Here is a 24,930-nt window from a genome sequence, read left to right as displayed (position 1 = left end):
ATCTCCATTTGCCATGAAGCAGCCAAAATAGGTGTCTGTATTGTGACTGATCCTCCATAATGTGTCTCTCATCTCCATGCGGAGGCTCATTGTCTGATATGTCAGGTCTATGCATAGATAGTAACCCCTGTATGTAACTGCCAGGTATAGTGCCCCCTGTATATAACTGCCAGGTATAGTGCCCCCTGTATATAACTGCCAGGTATGGTGCCCCCTGTATATAACTGCCAGGTATAGTGCCCCCTGTATGTAACTGCCAGGTATAGTGCCCCCTGTATGTAACTGCCAGGTATGGTGCCCCCTGTATATAACTGCCAGGTATAGTGCCCCCTGTATATAGCTTCCAGGTATAGTGCCCCCTGTATATAACTGCCAGGTATGGTGCCCCCTGTATATAACTGCCAGGTATAGTGCCCCCTGTATATAGCTTCCAGGTATAGTGCCCCCTGTTTATAACTGCCTGGTATGGTGCCCCCTGTATATAGCTTCCAGGTATAGTGCCCCCTGTATATAACTGCCAGGTATAGTGCCTCCTGTATATAACTGCCAGGTATAGTGCCCCCTGTATATAACTGCCAGGTATAGTGCCCCCTGTATATAACTGCCAGGTATAATGCCCCCTGTATATAACTGCCAGGTATGGTGCCCCCTGTATGTGACTGCCAGGTATGGTGCCCCCTGTATATAACTGCCAGGTATGGTACCCCCTGTATATAACTGCCAAGTATAGTGCCCCCTGTATATAACTGCCAGGTATAGTGCCCCCTGTATATAACTGCCAGGTATAGTGCCCCCTGTATATAACTGCCAGGTATAGTGCCCCCTGTATATAGCTTCCAGGTATAGTGCCCCCTGTATATAGCTTCCAGGTATAGTGCCCCCTGTATATAACTGCCTGGTATGGTGCCCCCTGTATATAGCTTCCAGGTATAGTGCCCCCTGTATATAACTGCCAGGTATGGTGCCCCCTGTATATAACTGCCAGGTATAGTGCCCCCTGTATATAACTGCCAGGTATGGTGCCCCCTGTATATAACTGCCAGGTATAGTGCCCCTGTGCCCCTTGTATATAACTGCCAGTTATGGTGCCCCCTGTATATAACTGCCAGGTATAGTGCCCCCTGTATATAACTGCCAGGTATGGTGCCCCCTGTATATAACTGCCAGGTATAGTGCCCCCTGTATATAGCTTCCAGGTATAGTGCCCCCTGTATATAACTGCCTGGTATGGTGCCCCCTGTATATAACTGCCAGGTATAGTGCCCCCTGTATATAGCTTCCAGGTATAGTGCCCCCTGTTTATAACTGCCTGGTATGGTGCCCCCTGTATATAGCTTCCAGGTATAGTGCCCCCTGTATATAACTGCCAGGTATAGTGCCTCCTGTATATAACTGCCAGGTATAGTGCCCCCTGTATATAACTGCCAGGTATAGTGCCCCCTGTATATAACTGCCAGTTATAATGCCCCCTGTATATAACTGCCAGGTATGGTGCCCCCTGTATGTGACTGCCAGGTATGGTGCCCCCTGTATATAACTGCCAGGTATGGTACCCCCTGTATATAACTGCCAAGTATAGTGCCCCCTGTATATAACTGCCAAGTACAGTGCCCCCTGTATATAACTGCCAGGTATAGTGCCCCCTGTATATAACTGCCAGGTATAGTGCCCCCTGTATATAGCTTCCAGGTATAGTGCCCCCTGTATATAGCTTCCAGGTATAGTGCCCCCTGTATATAACTGCCTGGTATGGTGCCCCCTGTATATAGCTTCCAGGTATAGTGCCCCCTGTATATAACTGCCAGGTATGGTGCCCCCTGTATATAACTGCCAGGTATAGTGCCCCCTGTATATAACTGCCAGGTATGGTGCCCCCTGTATATAACTGCCAGGTATAGTGCCCCTGTGCCCCTTGTATATAACTGCCAGTTATGGTGCCCCCTGTATATAACTGCCAGGTATAGTGCCCCCTGTATATAACTGCCAGGTATGGTGCCCCCTGTATATAACTGCCAGGTATAGTGCCCCCTGTATATAACTGCCAGGTATGGTGCCCCCTGTATATAACTGCCAGGTATGGTGCCCCCTGTATATAACTGCCAGGTATAGTGCCCCCTGTATATAGCTTCCAGGTATAGTGCCCCCTGTATATAACTGCCAGGTATAGTGCCCCTGTGCCCCCTGTATATAACTGCCAGGTATAGTGCCCCCTGTATGTAACTAACATATATGGTGCCCCCTTTATATAACTGCCAGGTATGGTGCCCCCTTTATATAACTGCCAGGTATGGTGCCCCCTGTATATAACTGCCAGGTATAGTGCTCCCTGTATATAACTGCCAGGTATGGTGCACCCCTCCCTAATGTGGCACCCCCTCCCTAATACCCTATACCAGGGGGTGCTGGCCCCCTTTAGGACCTCCTTGCTCTGGTGACATCACACGTAGCTCTTGTCCTCTCTGCCTCTTGCTCGGCTCCATCTCTCTCCCCGGTGTCTCCGCATCTTCTCTGCTGCTCCCTGGTCTCCCTAGAAACTGAGATCCAATGCTGCAAGATGTGGGAATATGGGAATAATACGAATTTTAACTTAAAGGGGCCAATGAAAGAGATTGTACTGTGTGTATATGTGTATGTGGTGCTGGATGATGACGTCATAGGCACATATGATAATTATGTCATTATCAGAGGAAGAAGCTGATCTCTCTGCTGATTTTGCATATAAAGGGGATTAATTGCACCTTTTTGGAATGACCACTAGATGTCAGTGTTTTGGGGGAGACATTCCAGAAATCCATCTCACTTTACAGCCTGCAGTAAATATGAATGTTACAGCCTCGCTATCTCTGGGAGGGGCAGGTTTAATGGGAAATAAGAAAGAGAGCCTAAGGGGTCAAATAGTAGACCACAAGGGGCAACTTGGTGGCTGCTTAGGGGATGTGGTTTAATATGTCCTGGGTTATTATAGTGAAGTATACATTACATTCTGTATTCCACAATTTCCTGATATGTTTTTCTTGTCTCCACAGGATCTGCCCCTGCCCAGGAAGAGCAGCGGGTAAGTGCCCCGGGTAACTGTCCATATGGGAGGTGTATGTGTGTGAAGAGTATGTATATAGTACATGATGTATAGAGCAGGCGGTATATATAGTATATGATGTATAGAGCAGGCGGTATATATAGTATATGATGTATAGAGCAGGTGGTATATATAGTATATGATGTATAGAGCAGGCGGTATATATAGTATATGATGTATAGAGCAGGCGGTATATATAGTATATGATGTATAGAGCAGGTGGTATATATAGTATATGATGTATAGAGCAGGCGGTATATATAGTATATGATGTATAGAGCAGGCGGTATATATAGTATATGATGTATAGAGCAGGTGGTATATATAGTATATGATGTATAGAGCAGGCGGTATATATAGTATATGATGTATAGAGCAGGCGGTATATATAGTATATGATGTATAGAGCAGGTGGTATATATAGTATATGATGTATAGAGCAGGTGGTATATATAGTATATGATGTATAGAGCAAGCGGTATATATAGTATATGATGTATAGAGCAGGTGGTATATATAGTATATGATGTATAGAGCAGGCGGTATATATAGTATATGATGTATAGAGCAGGTGGTATATATAGTATATGATGTATAGAGCAGGCGGTATATATAGTATATGATGTATAGAGCAGGCGGTATATATAGTATATGATGTATAGAGCAGGTGGTATATATAGTATATGATGTATAGAGCAGGCGGTATATATAGTATATGATGTATAGAGCAGGCGGTATATATAGTATATGATGTATAGAGCAGGTGGTATATATAGTATATGATGTATAGAGCAGGCGGTATATATAGTATATGATGTATAGAGCAGGCGGTATATATAGTATATGATGTATAGAGCAGGTGGTATATATAGTATATGATGTATAGAGCAGGTGGTATATATAGTATATGATGTATAGAGCAAGCGGTATATATAGTATATGATGTATAGAGCAGGCGGTATATATAGTATATGATGTATAGAGCAGGTGGTATATATAGTATATGATGTATAGAGCAGGTGGTATATATAGTATATGATGTATAGAGCAGGTGGTATATATAGTATATGATGTATAGAGCAAGCGGTATATATAGTATATAATGTATAGAGCAGGACATGGCGGTATATGATGTATAGAGCAGGACATGGCGGTATATATAGTATATGATGTATAGAGCAGGACATGGGGGTATATATAGTATATAATGTATAGAGCAGGACATGGAGGTATATAAAGTATATGATGTATAGAGCAGGCGATACATGTATGTATGACACAGCAGTAGATGTACATGTATTTATGACACAGAGGTACATGTATGTATGACACAGCAGGAGATGTACATGTATGTATGACACAGAGGTACATGTATGTATGACACAGAGGTACATGTATGTATGACACAGTGGTAGATGTATGTATGACACAGCAGTACATGTATGTATGACACAGCAGTACATGTATGTATGACACAGCGGTACATGTATGTATGACACAGAGGTACATGTATGTATGACACAGCAGGAGATGTACATGTATGTATGACACAGCAGTACATGTATGTATGACACAGCAGTACATGTATGACACAGGGGATGTACATGTATGTATGACACAGCAGGAGATGTACATGTATGTATGACACAGCAGTACATGTATGTATGACACAGCAGTACATGTATGTATGACACAGCAGTACATGTATGTATGACACAGCAGTACATGTATGTATGACACAGCAGTACATGTATGACACAGGGGATGTACATGTATGTATGACACAGCAGTACATGTATGTATGACACAGCAGTACATGTATGTATGACACAGCAGTAGATGTACATGTATGTATGACACAGGGGGTGTACATGTATGTATGACACAGCGGTAGATGTACATGTATGTATGACACAGCAGTACATGTATGTATGACACAGCAGTACATGTATGTATGACACAGCAGTACATGTATGACACAGGGGATGCACATGTATGTATGACACAGCAGTAGATGTATGTATGACACAGTAGTACATGTATGTATGACACAGCAGTACATGTATGTATGACACAGCAGTACATGTATGTATGACACAGCAGTACATGTATGTATGACACAGCAGTACATGTATGTATGACACAGCAGTACATGTATGTATGACACAGCAGTACATGTATGTATGACACAGCAGTACATGTATGTATGACACAGCAGTACATGTATGTATGACACAGCAGTACATGTATGTATGACACAGCAGTACATGTATGTATGACACAGCAGTACATGTATGTATGACACAGCAGTACATGTATGTATGACACAGCAGTACATGTATGTATGACACAGCAGTAGATGTACATGTATGTATGACACAGCGGTAGATGTACATGTATCTATGACACAGCAGTACATGTATGTATGACACAGTGGTAGATGTATGTATGACACAGCAGTACATGTATGTATGACACAGCAGGAGATGTATGTTTGACACAGCAGTACATGTATGTATGACACAGCAGTACATGTATGTATGACACAGCAGTACATGTATGACACAGCAGTACACGGCATTGGTACAGTGACATCTGCAGACACACACCTCTCCCTCTCTCTCTCTCTCTCCATCTTCCCGTCGCTCCCCCTCCCGTCCCTCTGCTGCTTCCTCTCCCTGCACTCGCCCTCAGAATCTCCTTGTCATCTCTCTGTCCGTCCCTCGTCCTCCCCTCTCTGGATTTCTTTCTTCCGTTCTCCTCTGGATCGGATCCACCTGATCCCACTCTCACATCCCGGCTCCTGTATCTCCCCCCATCTTATCCTTCCATCACCTTCCTCAGAGATCCCTCCTTCCCTCCTTCCCTCCGTCCCTTTCATCCACAATGTCCCTCCTAATTTGCCTTTGATCACCGTAATCCCATCCCCCTTCCTCCAGCTGTTATTCCTGCACTCACCTGGACGAGGTCACCTACCTGCCGCCATGTTCAGGAGAACCAAGAGGTAACCTGGCTGCAGGGGGGTGGCAGGCAGGAGCCATAGGGCACATGGGGTCATAGAGGTGACATGCCGCATGCAAGGGGTTGGCCATAGGAGCTTGCACTCTAATGATGCCAAACTGGTCAGATTTTACCATAAAGATGAATCAGATATGAAGCCTCTTGGATGGTTTGTATTGTTCAGGAACATATGGAGGGGATCCGGCAGGTCAGAAGAGCTTACACTCCAGACAGTGTAGTGTGAGCATTACAGAGGGTCATGTATTATTCATCCCTGTCTGTCTGCGCTCCCGTGTGTCTCATGTACTACATGTATGTAAGTGTGTAAGCATGTAGCCGCTCTCCCCGGGGGGTCTAGCAGCTGAGCCGCCTCGTCCCAGTGTCTGCGCTCCCGTGTGTCTCATGTACTACATGTATGTAAGTGTGTAAGCATGTAGCCGCTCTCCCCGGGGATCTAGCAGCTGAGCCGCCTTGTCCCAGTGTCTGCGCTCCCGTGTGTCTCATGTACTACATGTATGTAAGTGTGTAAGCTTGTAGCCGCTCTCCCAGGGGGGTGTAGCAGCTGAACCGCCTTGTCCCAGTGTCTGCGCTCCCTTGTGTCTCATGTACTACATGTATGTAAGTGTGTAAGCATGTAGCCTCCCTCCCCGGGGGGTGTAGCAGCTGAGCCGCCTCGTCCCAATGTCTGCGCTCCCGTGTGTCTCATGTACTACATGTATGTAAGTGTGTAAGCATGTAGCCGCTCTCCCAGGGGGGTGTAGCAGCTGAGCCGCCTCGTCCCAATGTCTGCGCTCCCGTGTGTCATGTACTACATGTATGTAAGTGTGTAAGCATGTAGCCGCTCTCCCCGGGGATCTAGCAGCTGAGCCGCCTTGTCCCAGTGTCTGCGCTCCCGTGTGTCTCATGTACTACATGTATGTAAGTGTGTAAGCATGTAGCCGCTCTCCCAGGGGGGTGTAGCAGCTGAACCGCCTTGTCCCAGTGTCTGCGCTCCCTTGTGTCTCATGTACTACATGTATGTAAGTGTGTAAGCATGTAGCTGCCCTCCCCGGGGGTCTAGCAGCTGAGCCGCCTTGCCCCAGTGTCTGCGCTCCCGTGTGTCTCATGTACTACATGTATGTAAGTGTGTAAGCATGTAGCCTCCCTCCCCGGGGGGTGTAGCAGCTGAGCCGCCTCGTCCCAATGTCTGCGCTCCCGTGTGTCTCATGTACTACATGTATGTAAGTGTGTAAGCATGTAGCCGCTCTCCCAGGGGGGTGTAGCAGCTGAGCCGCCTCGTCCCAATGTCTGCGCTCCCGTGTGTCATGTACTACATGTATGTAAGTGTGTAAGCATGTAGCCGCTCTCCCCGGGGATCTAGCAGCTGAGCCGCCTCGTCCCAGTGTCTGCGCTCCCGTGTGTCTCATGTACTACATGTATGTAAGTGTGTAAGCATGTAGCCGCTCTCCCAGGGGGGTGTAGCAGCTTAGCCGCCTCGTCCCAATGTCTGCGCTCCCGTGTGTCTCATGTACTACATGTATGTAAGTGTGTAAGCATGTAGCTGCCCTCCTCGGGGGTCTAGCAGCTGAGCCGCCTCGTCCCAGTGTCTGCGCTCCCGTGTGCCTCATGTACTACATGTATGTAAGTGTGTAAGCATGTAGCCGCTCTCCCCGGTGGGTCTAGCAGCTGAACCGCCTTGTCCCAGTGTCTGCGCTCCCGTGTGTCTCATGTATTACATGTATGTAAGTGTGTAAGCATGTAGCCGCTCTCCCCGGGGGGTCTAACAGCTGAACCGCCTCGTCCCAATGTCTGCGCTCCCGTGTGTCTCATGTACTACATGTATGTAAGTGTGTAAGCATGTAGCCGCTCTCCCCGGGGGTCTAGCAGCTGAGCCGCCTCATCCCAGTGTCTGCGCTCCCGTGTGTCTCATGTACTACATGTATGTAAGTGTGTAAGCATGTAGCCGCTATCCCCGGGGGTCTAGCAGCTGAGCCGCCTCGTCCCAATGTCTGCGCTCCCGTGTGTCTCATGTACTACATGTATGTAAGTGTGTAAGCATGTAGCCTCCCTCCCCGGGGGTCTAGCAGCTGAGCCGCCTCATCCCAGTGTCTGCTCCCGTGTGTCTCATGTACTACATGTATGTAAGTGTGTAAGCATGTAGCCGCTCTCCCCGGGGGTCTAGCAGCTGAGCCGCCTCCTCCCAGTGTCTGAGATCCCGTGTGTCTCATGTACTACATGTATGTAAGTGTGTAAGCATGTAGCCGCCCTCCCCGGGGGTCTAGCAGCTGAGCCGCCTCGCCCCGGTGTCTGCGCTCTCGTGTGTCTCATGTACTACATGTATGTAAGTGTGTAAGCATGTAGCCGCCCTGCACAGGGGTCTAGCAGCTGAGCCGCCTCTTCCCAGTGTCTGCGCTCCCGTGTGTCTCATGTACTACATGTATGTAAGTGTGTAAGCGTGTAGCCGCCCTCCCCGGGGGGTCTAGCAGCTGAGCCGCCTCCTCCCAGTGTCTGCGCTCTCGTGTGTCTCATGTACTACATGTATGTAAGTGTGTAAGCATGTAGCCGCTCTCCCCGGGGGGTGTAGCAGCTGAGCCGCCTCCTCCCAATGTCTGCGCTCCCGTGTGTCTCATGTACTACATGTATGTAAGTGTGTAAGCATGTAGCCGCCCTGCACGGGGGTCTCGCAGCTGAGCCGCCTCGTCCCAATGTCTGCGCTCCCGTGTGTCTCATGTACTACATGTATGTAAGTGTGTAAGCGTGTAGCGGCCCTCCCCGGGGGTCTAGTAGCTGAGCCGCCTCCTCCCAGTGTCTGCGCTCCTGTGTGTCTCATGTACTACATGTATGTAAGTGTGTAAGCATGTAGCCGCCCTCCCCGGGGGTCTAGCAGCTGAGCCGCCTTGTCCCAGTGTCTGCGCTCCCGTGTGTCTCATGTACTACATGTATGTAAGTGTGTAAGCATGCAGCCTCCCTCCCCGGGGGGTCTAGCAGCTGAGCCGCCTTCTCCCAGTGTCTGCGCTCTCGTGTGTCTCATGTACTACATGTATGTAAGTGTGTAAGCATGTAGCCTCCCTCCCCGGGGGGTGTAGCAGCTGAGCCGCCTCGTCCCAATGTCTGCGCTCCCGTGTGTCTCATGTACTACATGTATGTAAGTGTGTAAGCATGTAGCCTCCCTCCCCGGGGGTCTAGCAGCTGAGTCGCCTCGTCCCAGTGTCTGCGCTCTCATGTGTCTCATGTACTACATGTATGTAAATGTGTAAGCATGTAGCCGCTCTCCCCAGGGGTCTAGCAGCTGAGCCGCCTCGTCCCAGTGTCTGCGCTCCCGTGTGTCTCATGTACTACATGTATGTAAGTGTGTAAGCATGTAGCCGCCCTCCCCAGGGGTCTAGCAGCTGAGCCGCCTCGTCCCAGTGTCTGCGCTCTCGTGTGTCTCATGTACTACATGTATGTAAGTGTGTAAGCATGTAGCCGCTCTCCCCAGGGGTCTAGCAGCTGAGCCGCCTCTTCCCAGTGTCTGCGCTCCCGTGTGTCTCATGTACTACATGTATGTAAGTGTGTAAGCATGTAGCCGCTCTCCCCGGGGGGGTCTAGCAGCTGAGCCGCCTCTTCCCAGTGTCTGCGCTCCCGTGTGTCATGTACTACATGTATGTAAGTGTGTAAGCATGTAGCCGCTCTCCCCGGGGGTCTCGCAGCTGAGCCGCCTCGTCCCAATGTCTGCGCTCCCGTGTGTCTCATGTACTACATGTATGTAAGTGTGTAAGCATGTAGCTGCCCTCCTCGGGGGTCTAGCAGCTGAGCCGCCTCCTCCCAGTGTCTGCGCTCCCGTGTGTCTCATGTACTACATGTATGTAAGTGTGTAAGCATGTAGCCGCTCTCCCCGGGGGGTCTAGCAGCTGAGCCGCCTCGTCCCGGTGTCTGCGCTCCCGTGTGTCTCATATATTACATGTATGTAAGTGTGTAAGCATGTAGCCGCTCTCCCCGGGGATCTAGCAGCTTATATACAAATATCCGCTTTCTAATGTAGTTGCAGGAGCAGCAACAGGAAAAGTTTGATCCTGACAAGCAGCAGCTCACCCACCCTCCCCCGACCCCACTCACCTCTGCCTGGTCACATAGGTAAGTGCTCCACACAAGTTATACAGCAACCAAGCGGTATAACCTAGGGATCTCCTGTATATAATGATATATGTACAGCTGTTATAACCTGGGGATCTCCTGTATATAATGATATATGTACAGCTGTTATAACCTGGGGATCTCCTGTATATAATGATATATGTACAGCCGGTATAACCTGGGGATCTCCTGTATATAATGATATATGTACAGCTGGTATAACCTGGGGATCTCCTGTATATAATGATATATGTACAGCCGGTATAACCTGGGGATCTCCTGTATATAATGATATATGTACAGCCGGTATAACCTGGGGATCTCCTGTATATAGTGATATATGTACAGCCGGTATAACCTGGGGATCTCCTGTATATAATGATATATGTACAGCCGGTATAACCTGGGGATCTCCTGTATATAATGATATATGTACAGCTGGTATAACCTGGGGATCTCCTGTATATAATGATATATGTACAGCTGGTATAACCTGGGGATCTCCTGTATATAATGATATATGTACAGCTGGTATAACCTGGGGATCTCCTGTATATAATGATACATGTACAGCCGGTATAACCTGGGGATCTCCTGTATATAATGATATATGTACAGCCGGTATAACCTGGGGATCTCCTGTATATAATGATATATGTACAGCTGGTATAACCTGGGGATCTCCTGTATATAATGATATATGTACAGCCGGTATAACCTGGGGATATCCTGTATATAATGATATATGTACAGCCGGTATAACCTGGGGATCTCCTGTATATAATGATATATGTACAGCCGGTATAACCTGGGGATCTCCTGTATATAATGATATATGTACAGATGGTATAACCTGGGGATCTCCTGTATATAATGATATATGTACAGCCGGTATAACCTGGGGATCTCCTGTATATAATGATATATGTACAGCTGGTATTACCTGGGGATCTCCTGTATATAATGATATATGTACAGCCGGTATAGGGATCTCCTGTATATAATGATATATGTACAGCCGGTATAACCTGGGGATCTCCTGTATATAATGATATATGTACAGCTGGTATAACCTGGGGATCTCCTGTATATAATGATATATGTACAGCCGGTATAACCTGGGGATCTCCTGTATATAATGATATATGTACAGCCGGTATAACCTGGGGATCTCCTGTATATAATGATATATGTACAGCTGGTATAACCTGGGGATCTCCTGTATATAATGATATATGTACAGCCGGTATAACCTGGGGATCTCCTGTATATAATGATATGTGTACAGGCGGTATAACCTGGGGATCTCCTGTATATAATGATATATGTACAGCCGGTATAACCTGGGGATCTCCTGTATATAATGATATATGTACAGCCGGTATAACCTGGGGATCTCCTGTATATAATGATATGTGTACAGCCGGTATAACCTGGGGATCTCCTGTATATAATGATATATGTACAGCTGGTATAACCTGGGGATCTCCTGTATATAATGATATATGTACAGCTGGTATAACCTGGGGATCTCCTGTATATAATGATATATGTACAGCCGGTATAACCTGGGAACCTCCTGTATATAATGATATATGTACAGCCGGTATAACCTGGGGATCTCCTGTATATAATGATATATGTACAGCTGGTATAACCTGGGGATCTCCTGTATATAATGATAAATGTACAGCCGGTATAACCTGGGGATCTCCTGTATATAATGATATGTGTACAGCCGGTATAACCTGGGGATCTCCTGTATATAATGATATATGTACAGCCGGTATAACCTGGGGATCTCCTGTATATAATGATATATGTACAGCCGGTATAACCTGGGGATCTCCTGTATATAATGATATGTGTACAGCCGGTATAACCTGGGGATCTCCTGTATATAATGATATATGTACAGCCGGTATAACCTAGGGATCTCCTGTATATAATGATATATGTACAGCCGGTATAACCTGGAGATCTCCTGTATATAATGATATATGTACAGCTGGTATAACCTGGGGATCTCCTGTATATAATGATATATGTACAGCTGGTATAACCTGGGGATCTCCTGTATATAATGATATATGTACAGCCGGTATAACCTGGGGATCTCCTGTATATAATGATATATGTACAGCCGGTATAACCTGGAGATCTCCTGTATATAGTGATATATGTACAGCTGGTATAACCTGGGTGTCTCCTGTATATAATGATATGTGTACAGCTGGTATAACCTGGGTATCTCCTGTATATAATGATATGTGTACAGCTGGTATAACCTGGGGATCTCCTGTATATAATGATATGTGTACAGCTGGTATAACCTGGGTATCTCCTAGGGCAGTGATGGTGAACCTTTAAGAGACAGAGTGCCCAAACTATAACCAAAATCCACTTATTTACCGCAAAGTGTCAACGTTGAGTTTTAAGCAGTAACTTATTGCTACCTGCTCTTCAACATCTATCAATCGTATCGGCCCCTTGAGGACACTAATACAGTTGAAAGAAGGAGGGTACATTCAGACTATCATAGTAGCTTCTCACCAGGGTCTCTCTGTGCAGTAAGAATGGAGGGTCCAGCAGGAAGACCTACAAAGATACTGCAGTTCTGTCAACACTATCATTTTTACCGCAGCTCCAAACAGCCAATGAAGTGTTGTTTTAAAATATCGCCGATTGCAGCATTGCTTAAATTGCCTGGGTCTGCAGGTAGATTTGGTGAATTTGGTCCTGTTTAGTGACCTCTGTCTTGGGGTCAGTGGCCTGAGTGCCCACAGAAAGGGCTCTGAGTGCCCCCTCTGGCACCCGTGCCATAGGTTCGCCACCACTGTCCTAGGGCATTGATGGCAAACCTTTTAGGCACTGAGTGCCCAAACTACAACCAAAACCCACATATTTTTCGCAAAGTGCCAATGCGTCAATTTAAGCAGTAACATATTACTACCTGCTCTATCACAGGTTTAAAGTATCTAGGTACTTGAAGACACCAATACAGTAGAAAGAAGAAGACATTTGGATTATAGTAGCTTCCTTCTAGGGTCCTGGGCTCTCTGGGACTGTAAGAGGCCTTGAGTCCTGCCTGGCGAACTCTGTGCTGGGCTGATGGCTCAGGTGCCCATAGAGAGGGCTCTGAGTGCCACCTCTGGCACCCGTGCCATAGGTTCACCATCACTGTCCTAGGGTCTGCTAACTTTCCTCTGTAAACAAGTCAGCAGTATTAATAACGTGGAAACGCCCTGTGTAAGGGTTACCTGCTCCGCAGCTATGGGTGCAGTCATGATGGCCGCCATATCTTTGTCTTATTTCAGGGGGAAGCCCCATGGACAGTCCCCGGAACTTCTCCCCCAGTGCAGCCGCTCACTTCTCATTTGCATCTTCACGCAGGTAATAGCTGTTCATAGTGTATCATCAGTAGGGCATTGGGACGGTGTTATATCCCAGAAGTGATATCTCATAGATTGTACAGGACACATGGGGTGTTATACTGATGGTACAGGACACATGGGGTGTTATACTGATGGTACAGGACACATGGGGTGTTATACTGATGGTACAGGACACATGGGGTGTTATACTGATGGTACAGGACAAATGGGGTGTTATATTGATGGTACAGGACAAATGGGGTGTTATATTGATGGTACAGGACACATGGGGTGTTATACTGATGGTACAGGACACATGGGGTGTTATACTGATGGTACAGGACAAATGGGGTGTTATATTGATGGTATAGGACACATGTGGTGTTATATTGATGGTACAGGACACATGGGGTGTTATATTGATGGTACAGGGCACATGGGGTGTTATATTGATGGTACAGGACACATGGGGTGTTATACTGATGGTACAGGACAAATGGGGTGTTATATTGATGGTATAGGACACATGTGGTGTTATATTGATGGTACATGACACATGGGGTGCTACATTGATGGTACAGGACACATGGGGTGTTATATTGATGGTACAGGACACCTGGGGTGTTATATTGATGGTACAGGGCACATGGGGTGTTATATTGATGGTACAGGACACATGGGGTGTTATATTGATGGTACAGGACACATGGGGTGTTATACTGATGGTACAGGACACATGGGGTGTTATATTGATGGTACAGGACACATGGGGTGTTATATTGATGGTACAGGACACATGGGGTGTTATATTGATGGTACAGGACACATGGGGTGTTATATTGATGGTACATGACACATGGGGTGCTACATTGATGGTACATGACACATGGGGTGTTATATTGATGGTACAGGACACATGGGGTGTTATATTGATGGTACAGGACACATGGGGTGTTATACTGATGGTACAGGACACATGGGGTGTTATACTGATGGTACAGGACAAATGGGGTGTTATATTGATGGTACAGGACAAATGGGGTGTTATATTGATGGTACAGGACACATGGGGTGTTATATTGATGGTACAGGACACATGGGGTGTTATACTGATGGTACAGGACAAATGGGGTGTTATATTGATGGTACAGGACAAATGGGGTGTTATATTGATGGTATAGGACACATGGGGTGTTATATTGATGGTACAGGACACATGGGGTGTTATATTGATGGTACAGGACACATGGGGTGTTATATTGATGGTACAGGACACATGGGGTGTTATACTGATGGTACAGGACAAATGGGGTGTTATATTGATGGTACAGGACACATGGGGTGTTATATTGATGGTACAGGACACATGGGGTGTTATACTGATGGTACAGGACACATGGGGTGTTATATTGATGGTACATGACACATGGGGTGCTACATTGATGGTACAGGACACATGGGGTGTTATATTGATGGTACAGGACACATGGGGTCCTATATTGATGGTACAGGACACATGGGGTGTTGTATTGATGATATACTGACACATGGGGTCCTATATTGATGGTACAGGACACATGGGGTGTTATATTGATGGTGCAGGACACATGGGGTCCTATATTGATGGTACAGGACACATGGGGTCCTATATTGATGGTACAGGACACATGGGGTGTTATATTGATGGTACAGGACACATGGGGTCCTATATTGATGGTACAGGACACATGGGGTGTTGTATTGATGATATACTGACACTTGGGGTCCTATATTGATGGTACAGGACACATGGGGTGTTATACTGATGGTACAGGACACATGGGGTGTTATACTGATGGTACAGGACACATGGGGTGTTATATTGATGGTACAGGACACATGGGGTGTTATATTGATGGTACAGGACACATGGGGTGTTATACTGATGGTACAGGACACATGGGGTGTTATACTGATGGTACAGGACAAATGGGGTGTTATATTGATGGTACAGGACAAATGGGGTGTTATATTGATGGTACAGGACACATGGGGTCCTATATTGATGGTACAGGACACATGGGGTCCTATATTGATGGTACAGGACACATGGGGTGTTATATTGATGGTACAGGATACATGGGTCCTATATTGATGGTACAGGACACATGGGGTCCTATATTGATGGTACAGGACACATGGGGTGTTATACTGATGGTACAGGACAAATGGGGTGTTATATTGATGGTACAGGACAAATGGGGTGTTATATTGATGGTACAGGACACATGGGGTGCTACATTGATGGTACATGACACATGGGGTGCTACATTGATGGTACAGGACACATGGGGAGTTATATTGATGGTACAGGACACATGGGGTGTTATATTGATGGTACAGGACACATGGGGTCCTATATTGATGGTACAGGACACATGGGGTGTTATATTGATGGTACAGGACACATGGGGTGTTATATTGATGGTACAGGACACATGGGGTGTTATATTGATGGTACAGGACACATGGGGTGTTATATTGATGGTACAGGACACATGGGGTGTTATACTGATGGTACAGGACACATGGGGTGTTATATTGATGGTACAGGACACATGGGGTGTTATATTGATGGTACAGGACACATGGGGTGTTATATTGATGGTACAGGACACATGGGGTGTTATATTGATGGTACATGACACATGGGGTGCTACATTGATGGTACATGACACATGGGGTGTTATATTGATGGTACAGGACACATGGGGTGTTATATTGATGGTACAGGACACATGGGGTGTTATACTGATGGTACAGGACACATGGGGTGTTATACTGATGGTACAGGACAAATGGGGTGTTATATTGATGGTACAGGACAAATGGGGTGTTATATTGATGGTACAGGACACATGGGGTGTTATACTGATGGTACAGGACACATGGGGTGTTATATTGATGGTACATGACACATGGGGTGCTACATTGATGGTACAGGACACATGGGGTGTTATATTGATGGTACAGGACACATGGGGTCCTATATTGATGGTACAGGACACATGGGGTGTTGTATTGATGATATACTGACACATGGGGTCCTATATTGATGGTACAGGACACATGGGGTGTTATATTGATGGTGCAGGACACATGGGGTCCTATATTGATGGTACAGGACACATGGGGTCCTATATTGATGGTACAGAACACATGGGGTGTTATATTGATGGTACAGGACACATGGGGTGCTATATTGATGGTACAGGACACATGGGGTGTTGTATTGATGATATACTGACACTTGGGGTCCTATATTGATGGTACAGGACACATGGGGTGTTATACTGATGGTACAGGACACATGGGGTGTTATACTGATGGTACAGGACACATGGGGTGTTATATTGATGGTACAGGACACATGGGGTGTTATATTGATGGTACAGGACACATGGGGTGTTATACTGATGGTACAGGACACATGGGGTGTTATACTGATGGTACAGGACAAATGGGGTGTTATATTGATGGTACAGGACAAATGGGGTGTTATATTGATGGTACAGGACACATGGGGTCCTATATTGATGGTACAGGACACATGGGGTCCTATATTGATGGTACAGGACACATGGGGTGTTATATTGATGGTACAGGATACATGGGTCCTATATTGATGGTACAGGACACATGGGGTCCTATATTGATGGTACAGGACACATGGGGTGTTATACTGATGGTACAGGACAAATGGGGTGTTATATTGATGGTACAGGACAAATGGGGTGTTATATTGATGGTACAGGACACATGGGGTGCTACATTGATGGTACATGACACATGGGGTGCTACATTGATGGTACAGGACACATGGGGAGTTATATTGATGGTACAGGACACATGGGGTGTTATATTGATGGTACAGGACACATGGGGTCCTATATTGATGGTACAGGACACATGGGGTGTTGTATTGATGATATACTGACACATGGGGTCCTATATTGATGGTACAGGACACATGGGGTGTTATATTGATGGTGCAGGACACATGGGGTCCTATATTGATGGTACAGGACACATGGGGTCCTATATTGATGGTACAGGACACATGGGGTGTTATATTGATGGTACAGGACACATGGGGTCCTATATTGATGGTACAGGACACATGGGGTCCTATATTGATGGTACAGGACACATGGGGTCCTATATTGATGGTACAGGACACATGGGGTGTTATACTGATGGTACAGGACACATGGGGTGTTATACTGATGGTACAGGACACATGGGGTGTTATATTGATGGTACAGGACACATGGGGTGTTATATTGATGGTACAGGACACATGGGGTGTTATACTGATGGTATAGGACACATGGGGTGTTATATTGATGGTACAGGACACATGGGGTGTTATAGTGATGGTACAGGACACATGGGGTGTTATATTGATGGTACAGGACACATGGGGTGTTGTATTGATGGTACAGGACACATGGGGTCCTATATTGATGGTACGGGACACATGGGGTGTTATATTGATGGTACAGGACACATGGGGTCCTATATTGATGGTACGGGACACATGGGGTCCTATATTGATGGTACAGGACACATGGGGTGTTAGATTGATGGTACAGGACACATGGGGTGTTATATTGATGGTACAGGACACATGGGGTGTTATATTGATGGTACAGGACACATGGGGTGTTATATTGATGGTACAGGACACATGGGGTGCTATATTGATGGTACAGGACACATGGGGTCCTATATTGATGGTACAAGACACATGGGGTCCTATATTGATGGTACAAGACACATGGGGTGTTATATTGATGGTACAGGACACATGGGTGTTATATTGATGGTACAGGACACATGGGGTGTTATTTTGATGGTACAGGACACATGGGGTGCTATATTGATGGTATAGGACACATGGGGTGCTATATTGATGGTATAGGACACATGGGGTGTTATATTGATGGTACAGGACACATGGGGTGTTATACTGATGGTACAGGACACATGGGGTGTTATATTGATGGTACAGGACACATGGGGTGTTATACTGATGGTACAGGACACATGGGGTGTTATAGTGATGGTACAGGACACATGGGGTGTTGTGTTGATGGTACAGGACACATGGGGTCCTATATTGATGGTACGGGACACATGGGGTCCTATATTGATGGTACAGGACACATGGGGTGTTATAGTGATGGTACTGGACAATCGGGGGACCAACATTTATGGCACACTCATGATTTGTGTTATATTGATGATATACTGACACTTGGGGTCATCCATTGATCCTATATACTTACACTTGGGGTCATCCATTGATAATATGCTGACACTTTGGGTTCTTTGTTAGACATAATGACATCTGTGGTCCACCATTTGACATCATGGACACTGATAACATAATGCATCAGTCACATAAGGTCCCAAAGCAATGGCCTCCTGCGAGTTTAGGTCAGAGTTGAAATTTAAGAATAGGGGTGCGCAAACACACAAAATAATGTCACACATCCACCTGGGGGGTCCATAATCACCAGGTACTGGACCTTTTTGTAGTATTCAGACAGCCGGGGGTTAGTCTGTATCTAAGTTCTCCACATCTCCCAGCAGGACAGATGGCCGCCGCTGGTCTCTCGCTTCCCTTCCATCCTCCGGGTATGGGACAAATACTCCAAGCTCCACTGTATCGGTGAGTCAGGATTTATGTTTTTGCTGAACTGACTAACCTTTGGTGTAGGAGTTTATGGTGAAGACTGTCTCTTTCCCTTGCAGTCCTCCTCCTCTTCTCAGGAACGTCTTCACCAGCTACCATTCCAGCCCACCCTGGACGAGCTCCACTTTCTATCCAAGCACTTTGGCAGTACGGAGAGTATCCCGGATGATGACGGGGGTCGGAGGTCACCTGCGGTCAGGCCACGATCTCGAAGTTTAAGGTCAGTCAGACTTGTGGTTATACGGTGCCTGACATTGATCCCACTAAGCCCAAGGGTGTCGTAGGTTGAAGGGAACAGTGGTCACTGGTAGATCTGAGGAATCGGGAAGCAGAAGTCTACCATATAGGATGATGTAACGCCATGATGATTGAGCTCCACTTTCTATCCGTAGCCCCGGGCGATCACCTTCATCGTATGACAATGAAATCGTGATGATGAACCATGTGTATAAAGAGAGGTTCCCAAAGGTAAGGATGAAAGGGTGCAAGGAGCATCCCAACAAGGGATTCATCCAGAAATTATTAAAGTTCATAGGCTAGATACAGAAGTGCCTATAAGGCTGAGTTAACACTAACATCCTACTTAAAGGGGTGTGTCTGGAATTAAAACATTTCTGTCCCTATTTTTTTTTATATGGGTCTGAACTATGAGAACCCAGAACAATACAGTGGATATTTGGGTGTTTGTATCTGGTACAGTCAATGGGACAAGCGGCAGTACCACACATGGCCACACTGCCCATGTAAATCTGGGCCTGTTAGTGCACCGCCTTGATCCGTATGGTGGCTCATACTGTGAGATTTTATGCCCCCTTAATGTAGTAATGTCTGTACAGAGGTAGCTACATCATAAATATCTGTATAACTATAGATAATGTTTGTTCCTTTTAGGCCACAGCTCAGATGGAAGACAGGCTCAGAGTATTCATCTCCAATTTTTCACCCGAAAATGTCTTGCCTCTGGCCGACGGAGTCCTGAACTTCATCCACCACCAAATTGTGGAGCTTGCCAGAGATTGCTTGACACGGAGCACAGAGGGGATGATCACTAGTACTTACTTCTACCAGCTGCAGGACAATCTGGACAAGCTGCTGCAGGATGTACGCTCCAGGGGAAGGGGTCTTCCACCTTTAGTTATATTGTACATATTGTATAATAGGCCCCACCTTTCATTTTGCACCTTTTATTCTATTTACGTCTCTATAAAGAATGAAATGTTTACACTTGGGATTCCCACAGTCACCACTAGGGGGGCTAAAGATCTTTTTGAATACTGTAGTTATTGGGAGAAGTGATTATGGTGGTAATGTATCAGCCATGACATTGACCACCTCTGTTCTCTGCAGGCGGTGGAGCGCTCAGAAGGATCAGAAGTGGCTTTTATCGCCCAGCTGATGAAGAACTTTCTCATTATCATCTCCAGGCCGGCCCGTCTATTGGAATGCTTGGTAGGTTGCTTATATTTGGGTAGATTACACCATAATTTTACAAACTTGGTTACGTTGAGCTCCCTCTAACCTCCTAATCTGAGAGATACTGAGAAAATAAGAGTATCTCCCACAAATTCATGTATTAGAGCCCTGATTATATCACCTACTTCTAGAGAAAGCCTGCAAGTCCTGCTTCCCCTACCACTGTTATTCTCACTCATAGAGAAAGCCCAAGAATTTTGTTGAACCCCACACAGTTATAGAGAAAGTCTGTGAGTCCTGGTTCCCTCTCATAGTCATAAAAAAGCTTGTGAGTCCTGCCCTCCCCCCTCATATATATAGGGAAAGCCTATTAGTCCTTCTTCCTCTATCAGTTATATAGAAAGCCTATGAGTCATACTTCTCCTACAACTCAGAGAATATTGTCCTTTCATTATTCCAACTCATAGAAAAAGCCTTCTTCCCCCTCAGAGTCATAGAGAAAGCCAGTGAGTCCTGCTCTCCCCTCATTGTCATAGGGAAAGCATGTGAGTCCTTCTTCTCCATGGCATTTATAGGGAAAGCCTGTGAGTCCTCCTCTCCCCTCATTGTCATAGGGAAAGCCTGTGAGTCCTGCTTCCTCCTTACATTGATAGGAAAGGCATTTGAGTCTTGCATGATCCAACATTCCTATATACAATCTCATATGGATGCTGGTGACTGCAGAGGCCGCACATACATTGATCATCTTATGTAAAGAGGATTCAACAGAAATGTATAATTGAAATAGGCTCCAAATCACTCAGGAGCTGCGTTTATCACATGGGTTGCACTATTCAGTAATTCATCCTTGGTGATGGGTCCTTTGTAAAACGGCCGCACTTTTGGGTGGACATTTTCATACGAAATAAATTGAACACCAGGAGGCGCCACAGTAGGTTGAGAAAACCAATATCTACACCCATTAGAAATAGGAATAACTATGAAAGATAAATGTTATATGTAATCAGAGGAAAATTTCTTGAAGCAAATCTTTTTTTCCTAGGAGTTTAACCCTGAGGAATTTTATCACTTGTTGGAAGCAGCCGAGGACCAGGTGAAGGAAGGGAACCTGAAGACGGACATACCCCAATACATCCTCCGACAGCTGGGACTCACCAGAGACCCCTTCCCAGGTAATCACACCCTCCCAGTCTCTGAGACTGTCATGTACTATATAGTGTAACACCTTACCCAGGTCTGCTCCTCTGTAGAGGTCGCTGCTGAAGAACCTCTTACCTTGGAGACGCACACACCAGAGAGTGAAGATACTGCAGAGGTAGGAGGCTGTATATGGCAGTCACTGCTTTTTAAAATATTTTCACCTCCAAATTGTTCAACCAATGTTCTAACTGTAGGGAAAAGGAGCCACTAAGCCGATAAGACCCCCGGAGGAGAGCGACTTTGAAAACATTAAACTCATTAGCAATGGCGCCTATGGGTGAGTGGCCCAGAAATGACCCAGCATGAAGGTAAAAAAGTTATGGTGGTGCGGGACTTTCATTGTACACCACAGCTTAGCAAAATATCCACTAAACCCTATAGTTGAGGTAAGATTCACTGGAAAGTTCAAGTCTTCAGGGGCAAAGTAGCCACACCACAATATATGTATACAACAAATGAGAGAGCAGCACCTGCAAAATATATAATCTTGGGTGCATCGGCCGAGAACCCAGACATAGTCCATCAAATACTACCAAATATATACTACATATACTGAATATATGTGTGTGTATATTGTGGTCATGCTACTTTGCCCCTAAACACCTGAACTTTCCGGTGAACGTTACTTCAAGTATTGGGTTTGGTGGACATTTATATATAATTATTTGGACTATAAGACACACTCCAGATTTGGACATTAAAATAATGGAAACATATATTTAACATCAATTACATATTCCCTTTTGGTTGCACACACATATCTGCAATAGCTACAATAGCAAAAGACAGCTCTGCTACACGCACACAGACAGCCCTGCTACATGCACACACAAAGACATCTCTGCTACATGAACATGCACAGACAGCCCTGCTACATGCACACACAAAGACATCTCTGCTACATGAACGTGCACAGACAGCCCTGCCACATGAACATGCACAAACAGCCCGGCTACATGAACATGCACAAACAGCCCTGCTACATGAACATGCACAGACCGCCCTGCTACACAGGCACACAGACAGCTCTGCTACATGATCACACACAGCTCTGCTACACGGGCACACAGACAGCCCTGCTACATGAACATGCACTGACAGCCCTGCTACACAGGCACCCAGACAGCCCTACTACATGAACATGCACAGACCGCCCTGCTACATAGGCACACAGACAGCCCTGCTACACAGGCACCCAGACAGCCCTACTACATGAACATGCACAGACCGCCCTGCTACATAGGCACACAGACAGCCCTGCTACATGAACATGCACAGACCGCCCTGCTACACAGGCACACAGACAGCCCTGCTACACAGGCACCCAGGCAGCCCTGCTACATGAACATGCACAGACCGCCCTGCTACACAGGCACACAGACAGGCCTGCTACACAGGCACCTAGACAGCCCTGCTACATGAACATGCACTGACCGCCCTGCTACACAGGCACACAGACAGCCCTGCTACACGAACATGCACAGAGAGCCCTGCTACACAAGCACCCAGACAGCCCTGCTACATGAACATGCACAGACAGCCCTGCTACACAGGCACACAGACAGCCCTGCTACACAGGCACCCAGACAGCCCTGCTACATGAACATGCACAGACCGCCCTGCTACACAGGCACCCAGACAGCCCTGCTACATGAACATGCACAGAGAGCCCTGCTACACAGGCACACAGACAGCCCTGCTACATGAACATGCACAGACAGCCCTGCTACACAGGCACCCAGACAGCCCTGCTACACAGGCACCCAGACAGCCCTGCTACATGAACATGCACAGACAGCCCTGCTACACAGGCACACAGACAGCCTTGCTACATGAACATGCACAGACAGCCCTGCTACACAGGCACACAGACAGCCCTGCTACACAGGCACCCAGACAGCCCTGCTACATGAACATGCACAGACAGCCCTGCTACACAGGCACCCAGACAGCCCTGCTACATGAACATGCACAGACAGCCCTGCTACACAGGCACACAGACAGCCCTGCTACATGAACATGCACAGACAGCCCTGCTACACAGGCACACAGACAGCCCTGCTACACAGGCACCTAGACAGCCCTGCTACATGAACATGCACAGACAGCCCTGCTACACAGGCACACAGACAGCCCTGCTACACAGGCACCCAGACAGCCCTGCTACATGAACATGCACAGACAGCCATGCTACATGAACATGCACAGACAGCCCTGCTACACAGGCACACAGACAGCCCTGCTACATGAACATGCACAGACAGCCCTGCTACACAGGCACCCAGACAGCCCTGCTACATGAACATGCACAGACAGCCCTGCTACACAGGCACACAGACAGCCCTGCTACACAGGCACCTAGACAGCCCTGCTACATGAACATGCACAGACAGCCCTGCTACACAGGCACACCGACAGCCCTGCTACACAGGCACACAGACAGCCCTGCTACATGAACATGCACAGACAGCCCTGCTACACAGGCACACAGACAGCCCTGCTACACAGGCACCCAGACAGCCCTGCTACATGAACATGCACAGACAGCCCTGCTACACAGGCACACAGACAGCCCTGCTACATGAACATGCACAGACAGCCCTGCTAAACAGGCACACAGACAGCCCTGCTACATGAACATGCACAGACAGCCCTGCTACACAGGCACACAGACAGCCCTGCTAGATGATCACACACAGCTCTGATACATGACCAGGCACCCAGACAGCCCTGCTACACAGGCACCCAGACAGCCCTGCTACACAGGCACCCAGACAGCCCTGCTACACAGGCACCCAGACAGCCCTGCTACACAGGCACCCAGACAGCCCTGCTACACAGGCACCCAGACAGCCCTACTACACAGGCACCCAGACAGCCCAGCTACACAGGCACCCAGACAGCCCAGCTACACAGGCACCCAGACAGCCCAGCTACACAGGCACCCAGACAGCCCAGCTACACAGGCACCCAGACAGCCCAGCTACACAGGCACCCAGACAGCCCTGCTACACAGGCACCCAGACAGCCCTGCT

The 24,930-nt window shown here is 47.0% G+C and overlaps 2 protein-coding genes across 5 annotated transcripts in view; one reads left to right on the top strand and one right to left on the bottom strand.

Annotated features, from left to right (window-relative positions):
• PRDX2 (peroxiredoxin 2) overlaps window positions 1–24,930 on the bottom strand; it is a 176,868-nt gene that overhangs the window by 82,284 nt on the left and 69,654 nt on the right. The window lies entirely within an intron of this gene.
• Window positions 1–24,930, top strand: part of MAST1 (microtubule associated serine/threonine kinase 1) — a 53,975-nt gene that overhangs the window by 19,610 nt on the left and 9,435 nt on the right. For 2 of the 4 annotated variants that reach the window (XM_072149655.1, XM_072149654.1), the window contains exons 2-12: window positions 3,027–3,055; window positions 10,077–10,168; window positions 13,486–13,561; window positions 19,177–19,258; window positions 19,342–19,502; window positions 19,675–19,750; window positions 20,174–20,383; window positions 20,630–20,731; window positions 21,738–21,867; window positions 21,946–22,010; window positions 22,090–22,172. In XM_072149655.1, coding sequence (XP_072005756.1) covers window positions 3,027–3,055; window positions 10,077–10,168; window positions 13,486–13,561; window positions 19,177–19,258; window positions 19,342–19,502; window positions 19,675–19,750; window positions 20,174–20,383; window positions 20,630–20,731; window positions 21,738–21,867; window positions 21,946–22,010; window positions 22,090–22,172 — 1,106 coding nt within the window. Of the gene's footprint in view, window positions 1–3,026; window positions 3,056–5,702; window positions 6,081–10,076; window positions 10,169–13,485; window positions 13,562–19,176; window positions 19,259–19,341; window positions 19,503–19,674; window positions 19,751–20,173; window positions 20,384–20,629; window positions 20,732–21,737; window positions 21,868–21,945; window positions 22,011–22,089; window positions 22,173–24,930 lie in introns of those variants that run through there. The other 2 variants (XM_072149653.1, XM_072149652.1) reach the window with 2 other exon arrangements.

The sequence above is a fragment of the Engystomops pustulosus genome, chromosome 4 (genome assembly GCF_040894005.1).
Source record: "Engystomops pustulosus chromosome 4, aEngPut4.maternal, whole genome shotgun sequence".
Taxonomy (NCBI): Eukaryota; Metazoa; Chordata; class Amphibia; order Anura; family Leptodactylidae; genus Engystomops; species Engystomops pustulosus.
The sequence above is the reverse complement of the archived record's forward strand: the minus strand, read 5'-3'. Positions and strand labels throughout refer to the sequence as shown.